We start from the raw sequence: 16,284 nt of genomic DNA, 5'->3' as shown, positions 1-16,284 counted from the left end.
CCAAATTTTGCAAGTTCTTACAACTTGTGGGGCTTAACAACTAGCACTTTAAAAATCAGTGGTCTCAGTTCTGGGAGAGCATGCAGGGTGAAAGGAAACTGAGTCCCTGCCCTTGAACAGACAATACAATAAACAGCCCCGCAGAAATACAGCTTAGAAACAGCAGTTTGAAAAATGCGTGAGGTATAAGGGAGGAAGATTTGCTTACTAACTGCAAGCGTATCTGGAGGGGCAGAAACCCCTGGGAGACTTCTCCAGGAACAAAGGAGCTGGCAGGGGCCGTTTCCCTCCCCTGCCCCTTAGCCTAAACACAAGGACACGTGCTGGAACCAGCACAGTGCAAACATTCTCCACCTAACTTGCTTAACAGCATGCCCCACACCCCCACATTCTCCTGTGGACATGCCCCCTCCAGCCAGGCCTCTGCTCTAGGTGCCCTCCCACAGGAAGCCCAAGCAAACCTTGCTAACACTGTGTGCCCTGGACCCAGGTACTTCTGCAGATCTGAAGTCTGGATCTGCAGGCCTCAGTCCCCAAGGCTAAGGTCCCCTACCTTAGACCAGCACAAACCTTGCTAACACTCCCCACCTGCACCCACGTTCTCCTGTGGTCCTGTTTCCTCCAGTATTTTTTTTTTTTTATTAAAAGATTTTATTTATTTATTTGAGAGAGAGAGAATGAGAGAGAGCACATGAGAGGGGGGAGGGTCAGAGGGAGAAGCAGACTCCCCGCCAAGCAGGGAGCCCGATGCGGGACTCGATCCCGGGACTCCAGGATCATGACCTGAGCCGAAGGCAGTCGCTTAACCAACTGAGCCACCCAGGCGCCCCTCCTCCAGTATTTTTGGTCAGAGCCCATCCAGTGTGGTGCTACAAGCCCTGGCAGTCCCAACAGGGGCTAGCACAGTCCCAGAGTGACCCCCACTCCAGGGACAGGGACGATAACCTCACACACCAGTCCAACGGTGGCCCCAGCAGTGGACTAAGGGCAGACATCTGGTAGGACTGCAGCACCTTGCTCAGCCCCCACCCCCACAACCAACACTTCTCAGGGGACAAAACAGGGAAAGCATCTGCCACTGGGTGCTACTCCAGCTCTGGCAAATGCCCGGTCTCACTCAACTCAGGCCCAAGGCAGTCCCAGACTGGCCTACACAGGGCCCAGACCTTCCCGAAACAGGCAAAGTGAGCCGCTGCAGGCGACTGGACTAAAAGCAAAAGGGGCGCAGCCGCAACGGCAGGGCACACACAACACACCCGGGAGACCCCCCTGAAGCACCAGATTCTGGTGAACAGGGGTCACTGCACTGCAGGGCACTACAGGACCTCTTCTTCACTAGGCCACGGCTTTCAACAGCAGGAGACGTAGGTGACTTTCCAAAAACAGAGAAACAGACACACAGGAAGCACAAAAAGCAGTAAAATTAAGTATATCTATAAAAATCAGTCAAGGGATTCACAGAATAAAAGGAAGTAAAGTATGACACCATATACCTAAAACGTAACAGGGAGAAGAGTGAAGAATGGGTTCATGTCGGGGTTATGTAGGGCATGAAACCTTCCATTGCCCCCAGCAGGCTCTGTGTTACATTTTAGCAAGCTAGATATTATGGATGATTTCATGCTCTAACATTAACCCCAACAATCACGTCGGGGTCACCACTTGCCAGGAATGGCCAGCAATCCCTGTACCAATGGATGAAAGATTACTCCAAACCTTGCTGTGAAAGAGAGGAGAAAGCAAGGGGGTCCAACGCTCAGAGACAAAGATCCTTTGCCATTCTTTGCTCTGGCTTTTATTGGTCCTTCAGGATAATCACAAATCCTTATCACTGTTTCTCAAGCACGTGATGTGTGACAAGGGGTCTTACTGAAACTAGGAGGATCTGTTTGCGGGGAAAGATACGATATGCTTATCTGCGTGTTCTACGAGTTCAGCTAAACATAGCCTAAAGGGACGATAAATACATCTCTTAGATCACAGGGCGGCTGTTTGGGCTAAGAAAGCTTCGGGAAGGCAACTCCCTGCGGCATTCCTACAGCAGAGTGGTCATGCATGCCTCGGCATTCCAAAGGCCTATGCCCTTCTCTGAAACTTTCCATTGCCCCCAGCGGCTTCCGTGTTATATTTTAGCAAGCCAGGTATTATGGATGACTTCATGCTCTACATTAACCCCAACAGGTTCAAACTTAAGTGATGATCAATTTCATACAGACTGCTATATGCAGAAGATGTTATATACAAATCTAATGGTAACCACAAATCAAAAACCAGTAATAGACATGTAAAAAAATAAAAAGAAAGGAATCCAAGGATATCACTAAAGAAAGCCACAAAAAGTGAGCAAAGAGAGCAAGAGAAGGAACAGGGAAGAACTACAAAAACAGCCATAAAACAAGTAAGAAAATGGCAATAAGTACCTAACTATCAGTAATTACTTTGAATGTAAATGACCTAAACACTCCAATCAAAAGATACAGGGTGGTAGAATGGATAAAAAAAGTAAGACCCATACATGCTGCCTATAAGAAACTCATCTCAGACCTAAAGACATACGAAAATTTAACGTAAAGGGATGGAAAAGTATTTATCATGCAAATGGAAGTGAAAAGAAAGCTGGGGTAGCAGTACTCACATAGGACAAAATGGACTTTAAAACAAAGACTGTAACAACAGACAAGAAGGACACTATATAATTATAAAGGGAAAAGTCCAACAAGAAAATATTAACAATTGTAAATATTTATGCACCTTACACGGGAGCACCCAAATACATAAAGCAATTAATAACAAACATAAAGGAAGTAATTAATAGTAATACAATAATAGTAGGGGACTTTAATACCCCATTCACAGCAATTGGTAAATCATCCAACAAAAAATCAATAAGGAAATAGTGGCTTTGAATGACACGCTGGACGAGATGGATCTAACAGTTCATATTTAAGAACATTCCACCCTAAAACAGCAGAATACACATTCTTTATAAGTGCACATGAAATATTCGCCTGAATAAGTCATACATTAGGCCACAAAACAAGTCTCAACAAATTCAAAAAGAAGTCATACATGCATCTTTTCTTAGCACATGCTATGAAACTAGAAATCAACAATAAGAAAAAAATCTAGAAACAACACAAATACATGGAGGTTAAATAACATTCTACTAAACAATGAATGGGTCAACCAAGAAATCAAAAAGGAAATCAAAAAATAATGAAGACAAATGAATTTGAAAACACAATGGTCCAAAATATTTAGGATGCAGCAAAAGAGGAAAGAGGGAAGCTTACAGCAATACTGGCCTACCTCAAGAAGCAAGAAAACTCTCAAACAACCTAACCTTACACCCGAAGGAGCTAGAAAAACAAGCCCAAACAAAACCCCCCCAAAAATATAAAGAACCAAATAATAAAGATTAGAGCAGAAATAAACAAAACAGATACTAAAAAACAATAGAACAGATAAATGAACTCAGAAGCTGGTTCTTTGAAAAGATCAACAAAATTGAAATACCTTTAGCCAGCCTCACAAAAAAAAGAAAAAACAGAGAGACAGAGAGAGAGGACTCAAACAAATTCAGAAATGAAAGAAGAGAAACAATAACCAACACCACAAAAAATAAAGGATTATAAAAGAGTATTATGAAATATTATAAGCAAACAAACTGGACAATGTAGAAGAAATGGATAAATTCCTAGAAACTTATAACCTCCCAAAACTGAATCAGGAGTAGAAAATTTGAACAGACTAATTACCAGCAATGAAATTGAATCAGTAATCAAAAAACCCAAGAAACAAAAGTCCAGGACCAGATGGCTTCACAGGTAAATTCTTTTTCTCAAACTATTCCAAAAAAAAAGAGAAGAAGAAGGAAAGATTCTGAGGCCAACATTACCCTGATACCAAAACCAGATGAAGACAACACAAAAAAGGAGAACTATAAGCCAATATCTCTGATGAACATAGAGGAATACAGAATCCTCAACAAAATATTAGCAAACTAAATCCAATGATACAGTAAAAAAATCATTTACCACGATCAAGTGCAATTTGGGATGCAAGGGTAGTTCAATATTTGCAAATCAATCAATGCGATACATCACATCAATAAAAGAAAGAATAAAAATCATATGATCATTTCAATAGACACAGAGAAGGCATATGACAAAGTACAACAACCATTCATGATAAAAATCCTCAACGAAGCAGGTTGTTTTTTTTTTAAAGATTTTATTTATTCGACAGAGAGAGAGAGTGCACGCAAGTGCACAAGCAGGGGGAGCGGGAGAGGGAGAAGCAGGCTCCCCACTGAGCAGGGATCCTGATGCAGGGCTTGATCCCAGGACCCTGGGATCATGACCTGAGCTGAAGGCAGACGCTTAACCAACTGTGCCACCCAGGCGCCCCAACAAAGTAGGTTTAGAAGAAACACACCTCAACACAATAAAGTCTTTATATGAAAAACCCACAACTAATATCATCCTCAGCTTTTCCCCTAAGGTCAGGAATAAGACAAGGATGTACATTCTCACTTTTATTCTACATAGTACTGGAAGTCTTAGACACAGCAATCAGACAACAAAAAGAAATAAAAGGCATCCAAATCAGTAAGGAATAAGTAAAACTTTCACTATTTGCAGATGACATGACATGATACAATATACAGAAAACCTGAAAGACTCCACCAAAAAACTGCTAGAATTGATATATTCAAATTCAGTAAAGTCACAGGGTACAAAAATCAATGTACAGAAATCTTGCATTTCTATACACCAATTAGGAAGCAGCAGAAAGCAAACAACCCCATTTACAAGTGTACCAAACATAATAAGATACATAGGAATAAATCTACCCAAAAAGGTGAAAGACCTGTACTCTGAAAACTATAAAACATAAAAGAAATTGAAAATGACACCAAGAAATGGAAACACATTTCATGCTCATGGGTTGGAAGAACAAATATTGTTAAAATGCCTATACTACCCAAAGTAATTTACACATTTAATGCAATCCCTATCAAAATACTAATAGCATTTTTCACACAACTAGAACAAATAATCTTAAAATTTGTATGGAACCACAAAAGACAAATAGCCAAAGTAATCTTGAAACAGAAAAGCAAAGCTGGAAGCATCCCAATTCCAGACTTCAAGCTGTATTACAAAGCTGTAGGAATCAAAACAGTATGGTACTGGCAAGAAATAGACACATAGATCAACAGAACAAAACAGAAAACCCAGAATAAACCCACAATTATATGATAAATTAATCTTCAACAAAGCAGGAAAGAATATCCAATGGAAAAAAGTCTCTTCAACAAATGGTGCTGGGAAAACTGGACAGCCAGATGCAAAAGAACAAAACGGACCACTTTCTTATACCATACACAAAAATAAATTCAAAATGGACTAAATACCAAAATGTGAGACATGGAACCATAAAAACCATGCAAGACAACACAGACAGTATCTTCTTTGATGTCAGGCATAGCAAGTTTTTGTTTTAGATGTGCCTCCTGAGGCAAGGAAAACAAAAGCAAAAATAAACTCTTGGGACTACGTCAAAATAAAAAGCTTCTGCACGCAAGAGAAACAATCAATGAAACTAAAAGGCAACCTACACAATGGGAGAAAATATTTGCAAATGGCATATCCAATAAAGGGTTAGTATCCAAAATATATAAAGAACTTAAAAAACTCAATACCCAAAAAACAAATATTCCAATTAAAAAATGGGCAGAAGACATGAACAGACATTTCCCCAAAGTAGACATAGAGATGGCCAACAGACACATGAAAAGATGCTCATCATCACCTACCATTAGGGAAATGCAAACCAAAACCACAATGAGGCACCACCTTAAACTTGTAAGAATGGCTAAAATCAACAATACAAGACACAACAGGTGTTGGCGAGGATGTGAAGAAAAAGAACACTCGTGCACTGTTGGTGGGAATGCAAACTGGTACAGCTAATGTGGAAAACAGTATGGAGGATCCTCAAAAAGTTAAAAATTGAAATACTCTATATGATCCTGCAATCACACTACTGGGTAGTTAGCCAAAGAACACGAAAATACTAATTCAAAGGGATACATGCACCACAATGTTTACTGTAGCATTATTTATAATAACCAAATTATGGAAGCAGCCTAAGTGTCCACTGATTGATGAATGAATAAAGAATATGTGGTATACATAATACACAAACACACACACATACAATGGAGTATTATTCAGCTATAAAAAAAGAATGAAATCTTGCCATTTGTAACAACATGGATGGAGCTTGAGAGTATAATGCTAAGCGAAATAAGTCAGAGAAAGACAAATACCATATGATTTCACTCCTATGTGCAATTTAAGAAACAAAACAAACGAGCAAAGGGAAAAAAGAAAAACAGAGAGAGACAAACCAAGAAACAAACTCTTAATTATAGAGAACAAACTGATGGTTACCAGAGGGGAGGGTGGCAGGGGGATGAGTTAAATAGGTGATAGGGATTAAGGTGTGCACTTGTGATAAGCACAGGCCTGATGTATGGAATTGCTGAATCACTATACTGTATACCTGAAACTAATATAACACTGTAAATTAACTAATTGGAATTAAAATAAAAACTTAAAAAAAAACAAAAAAAATAAGGAAAGTCTGAGAAACAATTACAGACAAGAAGAGGCTAAGGAGATATGACAACTAAATGTAATGTGGTATCCTGGATGGGATCCTGGGAAAGAGAAGGGACAATGGGTAAAAACTAAGGAATCTGAATAAAGCATGAACTTTAGTTAATAATATCTCAGTATTGGTTCTTTAATTGTAACAAATATACAAATATAAGAGGCCAATAATAACATTATAGATGTTATATAATATTATAGATGTTAGTAATAAACTGGGTGTGAGGTATATGGGAACTCTGTACTACCTTCACAATTTTCCTATACATCTAAAATTAAAAGCTTACTCAAGAAAATATCTATAAAAATGAAAACACAACTTAGCAAAATTTATGCAACATAGCTAAAGCTTAGAGGGAAATTTATTAAATTCCTATATTAAAAAAGGATAATCTCAAATCAATAACCTAACCTTCCACCTTAAGCTATAATTTCTTTAGTTAACTCCCACTTGGGTATTTTAATTCTCTACCAAGTAAAACAATATACAATTGATTTTCCTAAATGATATCTGTAAGTAACCAGAAGAAAAAGAAGAGCAAACTAAACCTAAAAAAAGCAGGAGGAAGGAATTAATAAAGATTAGAGTGGAAACAAATGAAACAGAGAACAGAAAAACAGAAAATCAATAAACTGAATGTTGGTTCTTTAGAAAGATCACTAAAATTGATAAACCTTTAGCCAGACCAACCAAGAAAAAAAGAAAGAAGACTAAAATTAGTAAAAGCAGGAGGAGAAGGGAGACATTACAACAGACTTAACAGAAATTTAAAAAAAAAAAAAATTGTAAGGGAATACTATAAACAACTATTATCCAACAAATTGGATAACTTAGATGAAATGGACAAATTACTGGGCGCCTGGGTGGCTCAGTTGGTTAAGCGACTGCCTTCGGCTCAGGTCATGATCCTGGAGTCCCGGGATCGAGTCCTGCATCGGGCTCCCTGCTCAGCAGGGAGTCTGCTTCTCCCTCGGACTCTCACCCCTCTCATTCTCTCTCTCTCAAAAATAAATAAAATTAAAAAAAAAAAAGAAATGGACAAATTACTAAATGACACAAACCAACTGAAGAAGAAATAGATAACTGGAATAGACCTATAGTAAGGAAAGAGATAGAATTTATAATATAAAAACTTCCAACAAGGAAAAATCCTGACCAAGATGGCTTCAGTGGTGAATTCTACCAAACATTTAAATAAGAATGAACACCAATCCTCAAACTCTTCAGAAAAACAGAAGGGGAAGGAATGCTTCCTAAGTCATAAGGTCAGCATTATGCTGATTCCAAAACCAAAGAGATCACAAGAAAATCAAAGAACAATAGCCCCTACAAATATAGATGCAACAATTCTCAACAAAATACTAGCAAACCAAATCCAGCAACATATAAAAATAATTATATATCACAACCATGTGGGATAATTTATCCCAGGAATGCAAGGTTGATTTTAACATATCCATAAAGTAAAGGAAAAACCACATGATCAATCTCAATACGTGTAGGAAAAGCATTTGACAGAATCCAATACTCTTTAAAAAAAAAAAAAAACTCCACAAATTAGGAATAGAAGGGAACTTCCTCAATTTGACAGAGGCATCTATGAAAAACCCACAGCTAACACACCTAAGAGAAAAAGACCGAAAGCTTTCCCTATAAGATCATGAACAAAACAAGGATGTGCACTCTCACCACTTCTATTCAACACTGTGCTAGAGGTCTAGCTAAGACAAATATGCCAGCTAAACCAATAAAAAGCACCCAGCTTAGAAAGGGAGAAGTAAAACTATGTCTATTTGCGGATGACATGATCTTGCATATATAAAATTCTAAGGAATCTAGTAAAATACTATTAGAACTAAAATGAGTTCAGCAATGTGGAAGGATACAAGATAATCTACAAAAATAAATTATATTCCTATACACTAGCAATAAACAATCTCAAAATGAAAATTAAGAAAACAACTCCACTTACTGTTGAATGAAACAGAATACCTAGGAATAAATTTAACAAAGTAAGTGCAAGACCTGTGCACTGAAAACTATAAAACTGCTGAAAGAAAAAGAAGAAAATCTAAAAGGAAAGACATCCCACGTTCCCGGACTAGAAGACTTACTAGTGTTAAGACTAAAATAGTCCCCAAATTGATCTACATATTTGATGCAGTTCCTGTCAAAATCCTAGCTGGTTTTGTTTCTGTTTGTTTTGCAGAAACTAGCAAGCTAATTTTAAAATTGAAAACGTAAGGGTCACAGAATAGCTAAAAAAAATCTTGAAGAATAACATAGTTGGAAGAGTCAGAGTCATACTTTCTTTTTTTTTTTTTAAGAGAGAGTGCGAGAGTGGGGGGAGGGGCAGAGGGAGAGAGAGAATCTTAAGCAGGCTCCATGCCCAGCGCAGAGCCCAACCTCAAGACCTGAGCCAAAATCAAGAGTCGGAAGCTTAACCGACTGAGCCACCCAGGTGTCCCAAGAGTTATACTTTCTAACTTCGGCTACAAAGCTATGGTAGTCAAGACAGTGTGGTTGTGGACATAAGGAAATACAAACAGATCAATGGAATAAAATTGAAAGTCCAGAAATAAACCTGTCCATTTATGGTCAATTAATTTTTGACAAGAGTTATGAAACAATTCAATGAAAAAAGGACAGTCTCTTCAACAAATGGCACTGCAACAACTGGATATTCACGTGCAAAAGAATAAATCTGGACCCCTACCTCACAAAAATGAGTTCCAAATGGATCATATACCTAAATGTAAGACCGAAAATTACGTAACTCCTAAAAGAAAACATAGGAGTAAATCAACATCACCTTGAGTTATTCAATGGTTTCTTAGATACAACACCAAAAGCACAAGAAACAAAAGAAAAAATATATATAGATTGGGCTTTATGAAAATGAAAACCAATATTGTAAATGATACTATTAAGAAAGTAAAATGACAACACAGAGAATAGGAGAAAATACTTGTGAATCATTACCTGACAAGGGACTTTTTTAAGCCAGAACATATAAAGAACTCTTATAATTCAATAATAAAAAGACAACCCAATTTAAAAATGGGCAAAGAATTTGAATAGGCCCATTTCCCCAAAGAAGATATACAAATGACCAATAAACACATGAAAAGATGTTCAACATTATTAATCATTAGGGAAATGCAAATCAAAACTACAATGAGATAACCCTTCTAAAAGTGGCTAAAATCAAAAAAGACAACAAGTGTTGGCAAGGAACATTACATGTGAAAAAACTGGAACCCTCCTATTAGGGAACTGCCAATGGGAATGTAAAATGGTGCAACCATACTGGAAAACAGACTATTCCTCAAAAAATTAAAGAGTTACCATATGACCCAGCAATTCCATTCTTAGGTATATAGCAAGAGAAATGAAATGAAAATATATGTCTAACTCAAAAACATGTATACAAATGTCCACAGCAGCATTATTCATAATAGCTAAAAAAAAAGAAACTCATATGTCCATCAACTGATGAATGAATAAACAAAATGGAACATTATTTGGCAATAAAAAAGAATGAAACACTCTACATGTTACAAAATGGATGCTGTTTGAAAACATTACAGTAAATGAAAAGCCAGTCACAAAAGACCACATAGTATATGAATCTGTTCTACGAAATGTCTAGAATAGGCAAATCCCTTGAGAAAGAAAATAGATTAGTGGGTTTATTTGGGCCTAGGGTGGGGACTGGGGATGGAGAGTGGCTGATAAAGGATAAAGGGTTTCTTTATGGGATGATGAAAATATTCTGAAATTAGGTTGTGGTGATGGTCGTACAAGATACAAAAAAATCACTAAAGTGCTCACTTTAAATAAGGGGATTTTATGCTAAGTTGAACTATATATCTCAATAAAGCTACAAAAAATAAGGAATTAATAAAAAGGTAATACATCTTCTGTCTGGTTAGTTCCATTAGTTGCCACCCCCATTTCTTCTCAACTCCCCCTTTCTTTATGCCTGACTGCTCTCTATCAGCTACTAAACTTCCTTTCTCCCTCCCATCACCATCAGATAGAACCAACCTTCTGGGCGACACTCAGTCAGGGGCTCAGCTGAGCAATGTCCCCAAGCTAATGACTTCGCCACTCTCCCTTCAGTAAAGCTTACCTTAATACCTTAAATAGAATAGCAGAATAGGAGTTTAAAGTTTTATAAAACTCCCGGGGTAGGGGAAGACTATAGCAAATAGCTCCTGAATGCTCCCTATGTTTCAGGCAAAGTGCAAAGCACATCAACACCACTTTCGTTTACTTCAGCAGTAAGCAGTTCTTAATACACTTACTTTGACATTTAATATTTATTAGGTACCTGGCTGTGTTCTGATGTTGGTCACATTGCAGTGAACAAGAAAGACAAAGATTTTTTAAAAACCTCTTAATCATGGAACTTATAAACAAAATAAGATAAATGAGTAAAACCTAAAGAACGTTAATTGGTGATAAGTGCTATGAAGAAAAACAAAGCAGGAAATGATGAGAAGGGAATGTCGGGGAGGAGGGAGGTTACAGTTCAAAGTATGATGGCCCCATGGACGTGCCCTATGAGCAAGGCTTGAAGGAAGGCAGGGTGGCGCCACACGCCTATCTGGGAAAGAGGATTCCAGGCAGTGGTGTCAAGTGCCAAAGTCCCAAGGCAGGTAGTGGTATGTGCATGAAGAGAGGCAGCGGAGTCGAAATGAGAGGTGGCCTAATCCTGCTATAGGTCACATAAGGGCCTTCTTTGTGTCTTCCTCAGAGGAAGATGGGGAACCACTGGAGGTTTTGAACAGAGTGAGAAAAACAATGACTCAGGACAGAGCTCTGGGCCCTCTGTCCTATCACCTCTGGGTCATGACTGACTGTTCTGACCCAAAGGAACTGGGCCAATCACTGATGAAGCCAATCAAAATTTATCCCCTCTCCAAAATCTGAACTAAACACAAGAGGCTGAATTAGCCAGTGTTGGGCCTTAAATGAAAAAGTGATGGACAGTCAAGGTTAGGACAGTTAGTTCCCTGCCACGTCCACCCGACCAGAAGCCAACTTGAAATTCAATACTGGAAACCCAAAGGGAGGAGCAGAGACAAGAAGAGGCAGCCCCAGAGAGAGGGACGGACAGAGGAACCTGCTGTAGGGTGAGGACAGGGATATATGGGGCTCCTGAACCTTCCAATAAATCTCCTGCCTTGGACTCTTTGTGTGGGTCTCCCATCCTTATAATCAAAATCCCTGGCTTAGACAGGGAGCTATATTTTGTTATCCAAGTAGCACACGTGGGACTGAAAAGGCTGTCTGTTCCTGGCTCTAAGTTTAACCCAGCTCTAATAACTCCTGAGGGAAAGGATGGGCTACAGAGGGGCAGCTGACGCCATGGCCTTCCGCCCAACCCCGGCCTCCCCCAGCTGTTGCTGGGAATATGACACAATGCCCCTAGGTGAAAACTTATCAGAAATCGGCAAGGTGCGATTTCAGTTACTTCATCCTCTTTTTAATTTCCTCATGTGTCAGTACCAGTGGCAGAGCTTTTCGAATATTCTGCTAGGCTAAATGACACATTTAGTGATATTAAGTTATTGTTACTCTTTTAGAACCAAGTTAATTAAGCCGTGAAATACTTGCTTTGAGTTTAACTAGGTTCTGGGTATTTGAAGGTCCTGGAAGCTCTCTTACCACAGGCAGGCTGCAGTTTTGTTACTTGTGGGCAACAGGGCCAGGGCTAACTGCTGTCCTCCCCCCACCACCCAGCCTCCTCCTGGGCAGCATGCCAAGATGCCAGGAGAAAGGAAGAGATTAATGCTTCTCTGTCAACTCTCGACTGAACCTGTTCTGAACGGCTGCTTCTAATTCCAAGGGACACAGGGAAGGGAAGAATTACCACACAAGGGTCCCGCTCAGAGCATGCATCTATGTGCCTTCTGCCCACAGGCATGCAGGCTGACTCTCAGCCGCCACCAGAGAACTTGTCTGCAGTGCTGTACCCACTACGTGGGACCCCAAAGCTGCTCATCTTTAGGTTATAACTACCAAGACCCCAATACAAGCTAATCTCCTGCTAAGCCACCAGTTTATTAACAAGACAAGTGAAAATTTCAGTAGTTACAATTACTGACAAAAATGCACCACTCCTACAGCACTCCAAAGACATGAATCAACCAATCCTCCCTGTCACCCTTGGAAATGGAATGCACTTTAGATGTTCTCTCAACATTTCGGCTGAAGCTGGGAAAGTGGCAGGGATTAAAATCTCAGCCCTCTGTCTTCCACAGGACACTAACCTCTTCATGCTAATAAATCTAAACAATCAGGTCACAGGTCATAATTTCCTTAGGAATTAAAGGTAAAAAAAAATCACCACCATGTTCCACCTGCAGCAGCTTCAAAATAAATCTTTCTTCATGGCGTGAAAGTTTAGTACTAACCTCATCCATGGTTTCATCTGGTTTTCTTACCCTTCTTTTCTCTTTATCACCATTTCCCTTGACAACAATTTCAACCCTGTTTCCCTGCTGCATGTTTTTGTAAGAACTTGAAATCCTTTGGGGGAACAAACCTAAGCAATAAATATATTTCTCAAATGGGACTGAAGAACCTAGAATCATTCCAAATCACCCAATGATTACTTGCTGAATGTCTGTTTTACCCAAGAGGTGGCAAGTTCAGTGAGAGAAAGAGTGAACACACAATTGGATGAACCAATGAATGAATAAACAGGTTTACTGTTGAATTAGCTGAAGGGCACAAAGCTCTTAGTGTGGCAAAGATACAAAGGGTCCTTGGGTGGCCTGTAAATTTTCTAGTAGACAATAATCTCTTCTCAGAAGCAACAGGGAATGGCTTTCTGCTCTCCCTCCGGGAGGGCTCACTCACAGGCAAGAGCTAACTTCTTACCTGAGTTGCACGCAACATAAAAGGTCAGTGAGAATGTGTTCCACTGTCAATCTATTTCCCAAATGAGATTTGACCTAAATAGCCCCTAAAATTTTAAGAATCTAAGTAAGATTATAGATTTTTATCTCTGAGTCTTAAAGTGCGGATTACGTCCATGTTGTCTCTGAATATCTTACACATTATTGTCACAAAAATCACAAAAGACAAGGCAGTAATATATAGTACTTCTTCCTGTACAGGTAGGTATTCATATAGGATGTATGTGTTCATCACATCCTATTAATGTCATTAAAACCTTTGCAAGGAATCAACAATAGGAAACCTGGACGTTAGTAGGGAGCAAGTGGCCTTGGTCCTTCTTATTCCCCTTTTAGCCCAAGGTTTTACTTATGTGTATTTAATGTTTCAAGTTTTGAATGTGATTTTACAACTGACTTTAGGTGGGGACTGTCGAACAGACTTCACACCCTCTTTTGGGAGATCCATTCTCTATTCTCCCAGGAAAAAAAAAAAAAAAAGACAACCTTGAAAGCAAAGATGTAGTTCCCTTAAGGTACCTGGTGAGACTCCCTGCTTGCACCCCACCCCAGTGAACTAGAGAATGGTTGCAGTCATTGTGAAGGCACTCACCAGGGTGACAATGGCACATTCGGCCGTCAGCTGAGCAGCACTGAACAGTGTCCGAACAAACCGGTAAATCTGCTTCTGCTCTGGGTTATGTTTATCATAATCTGGTGGCACTTCGGATTTCTGGGGAAGGAAATATTTTCAGATGACTGGCCGCCCAATAAAAACAAAAGAGAAATAATTAATCACCAGAAGGAGGAGATTACCGAGAGAGGGTGAAGGTTTTCATCAAAAATATCTAAGAGCATCCTTCCATCTGGGTCCCTGGTGGGGAAAATAAGAGAAAATGGAGTTTACTTTCTGCAAGAATGTCATTCAAAATAAAATAAAAATATATTTTGATTTAACACATTTCAAGAAACTGAAGTCAATGTTAAATGTTGGAGATGCTATTGGTTATCCACAAATAATAATTTTTCTTGTGTACAATATTTAATCATTTTTATTTAAACCGTCTATGAAATAAAGGTTATAAACCACATTTAGCTGAATTAACCTAAGCAAAAAAAATCTAGATTTTCATTTTCTGAGTTTTCAAATGAACCAAATTTAAGCAAGTGACAAACTTCTTTAAACATCTTGCTTCTCAGCAAAGGCTAATGGATATGCTTAAACCATCACTACATGGTAGCTGAAAGGAAAGAAGTGCAAGGGTAAAAATGAACATTCAGTGTGCCCTAGAAATTTATTTGAAATTTTCACAACATGAAACTTAAACACTTGTTTCACAATTTTATATTGAAAAGCAAGAGGTGATGTGTAGAAAAGGTTAACTCAGTAACCCATACATCTATAAAAGAATGGCTGGTTGTTACAAGGCCAGTAAATGTCATTTAAAGTGGTGACTTGCACTGTAAGCACAGTGCCTTGAGCTGGGCACTGGAGACCAACAGCACTTCACCAGCCAAGGCTCTACTTTCATCTGTTTTATGTCATCTGACTTCTAACAGAGAGAAGGTTTCTACTACATTAAAATAGTTTATGTCTAAATTTACACCAAAGTTTCTTCTAATTTAAAACTATAAACATTTTTTCTCATGTTGAAGTTGCACATAGTAAATGTTTAAAATAATATTTTATAAAAGAAAGGATGTTTAAGCAAATTACACAGAAAATCAAGAGAAAAAGGAAGCTGGGCATTATCAAGATTTGTTCTGTTCTGTTGGCTTCAAACACAAACACCCATTTGGTTTCCTCTGATTCAGCACTTACCTAGGAAGTTTGGTAAATTATACTAACTAGAAATTCCAGGAAAACATGAGTAAAGTATACAAAGGCTGAAGCAACTACAACATAAAAAAAAAAAATAGGAAAAACATAATAGGAGATAATGTGTAATGTTTTTAGCAAAAAATTAATCATCCACATACCTGTTTTTGATGTGGTAATATATTGCGAGAGCTACACTGTAAAATAAAATGCAGAGTTCAGTATTTTGTAAGCATATTCAAAATGTTATATGTTATCTTTCTGACCATAAATATTTAAATTGAAGTAAAAGTCAAACGATCTACCTGAACAGTCCCATTTAATTCAGAATACTGATCAAGAAATCACACTCTTCAAAGGAAATCAATCTTGTACTCATTCCCATAAATATTAAATCTTTTCCAGGAATACCAAAACTTCAAGAGGTATTTAGAAACAAATTCTCTTTCTACTTGAAATTTTAAGCTTTCTTACTTGTAAAATACAGGCACTATGTAAAAACAGGCACTGCAAATCAAACACCATTGGAAGTTTCCAACTTAGTACACCTCTTAGTTTAGAAAAATTGTGGTTTATTTATAAGTACCAAAAAAATGTGAGTATCACCCACAGTGGTTTGCTGTTTTTTGTTTTTTCTTAAATCAATAACCTCTTGGCAATCCACCTAACTTATTCATCCACTTGCTGAAATAATACTGTAACTCTTATTTGTAACACTACCTTAAAATTTTATTTTACATTTTAAAGAATGTGAATGTAATGAAAACACTCCCCTCCCCTGAATATTTTTTTTCCAAGTAACGTTTTTCTGGTTTAAAAAAACGCATTATATTCATATTGTAGAACTTTTGGAAATTATAGAAAGTATAT

At 38.3% G+C, this 16,284-nt stretch overlaps 1 protein-coding gene across 2 annotated transcripts in view; it reads right to left on the bottom strand.

The window, feature by feature from the left end:
- Positions 1 to 16,284, bottom strand: part of CCNY (cyclin Y) — a 220,046-nt gene that overhangs the window by 19,367 nt on the left and 184,395 nt on the right. For both annotated transcript variants that reach the window (XM_081820894.1, XM_081820893.1), the window contains exons 4-6: positions 15,576 to 15,611; positions 14,412 to 14,469; positions 14,209 to 14,328 (exon numbers count right to left, since the gene is read on the bottom strand). In XM_081820894.1, the coding sequence (XP_081677020.1) occupies positions 14,209 to 14,328; positions 14,412 to 14,469; positions 15,576 to 15,611 (214 nt within the window). The remainder of the gene's footprint in view (positions 1 to 14,208; positions 14,329 to 14,411; positions 14,470 to 15,575; positions 15,612 to 16,284) is intronic.

Source organism: Leptonychotes weddellii, chromosome 5 (assembly GCF_054177405.1).
Source record: "Leptonychotes weddellii isolate Sample4059 chromosome 5, ASM5417740v2, whole genome shotgun sequence".
Taxonomy (NCBI): Eukaryota; Metazoa; Chordata; class Mammalia; order Carnivora; family Phocidae; genus Leptonychotes; species Leptonychotes weddellii.
The sequence above is the reverse complement of the archived record's forward strand: the minus strand, read 5'-3'. Positions and strand labels throughout refer to the sequence as shown.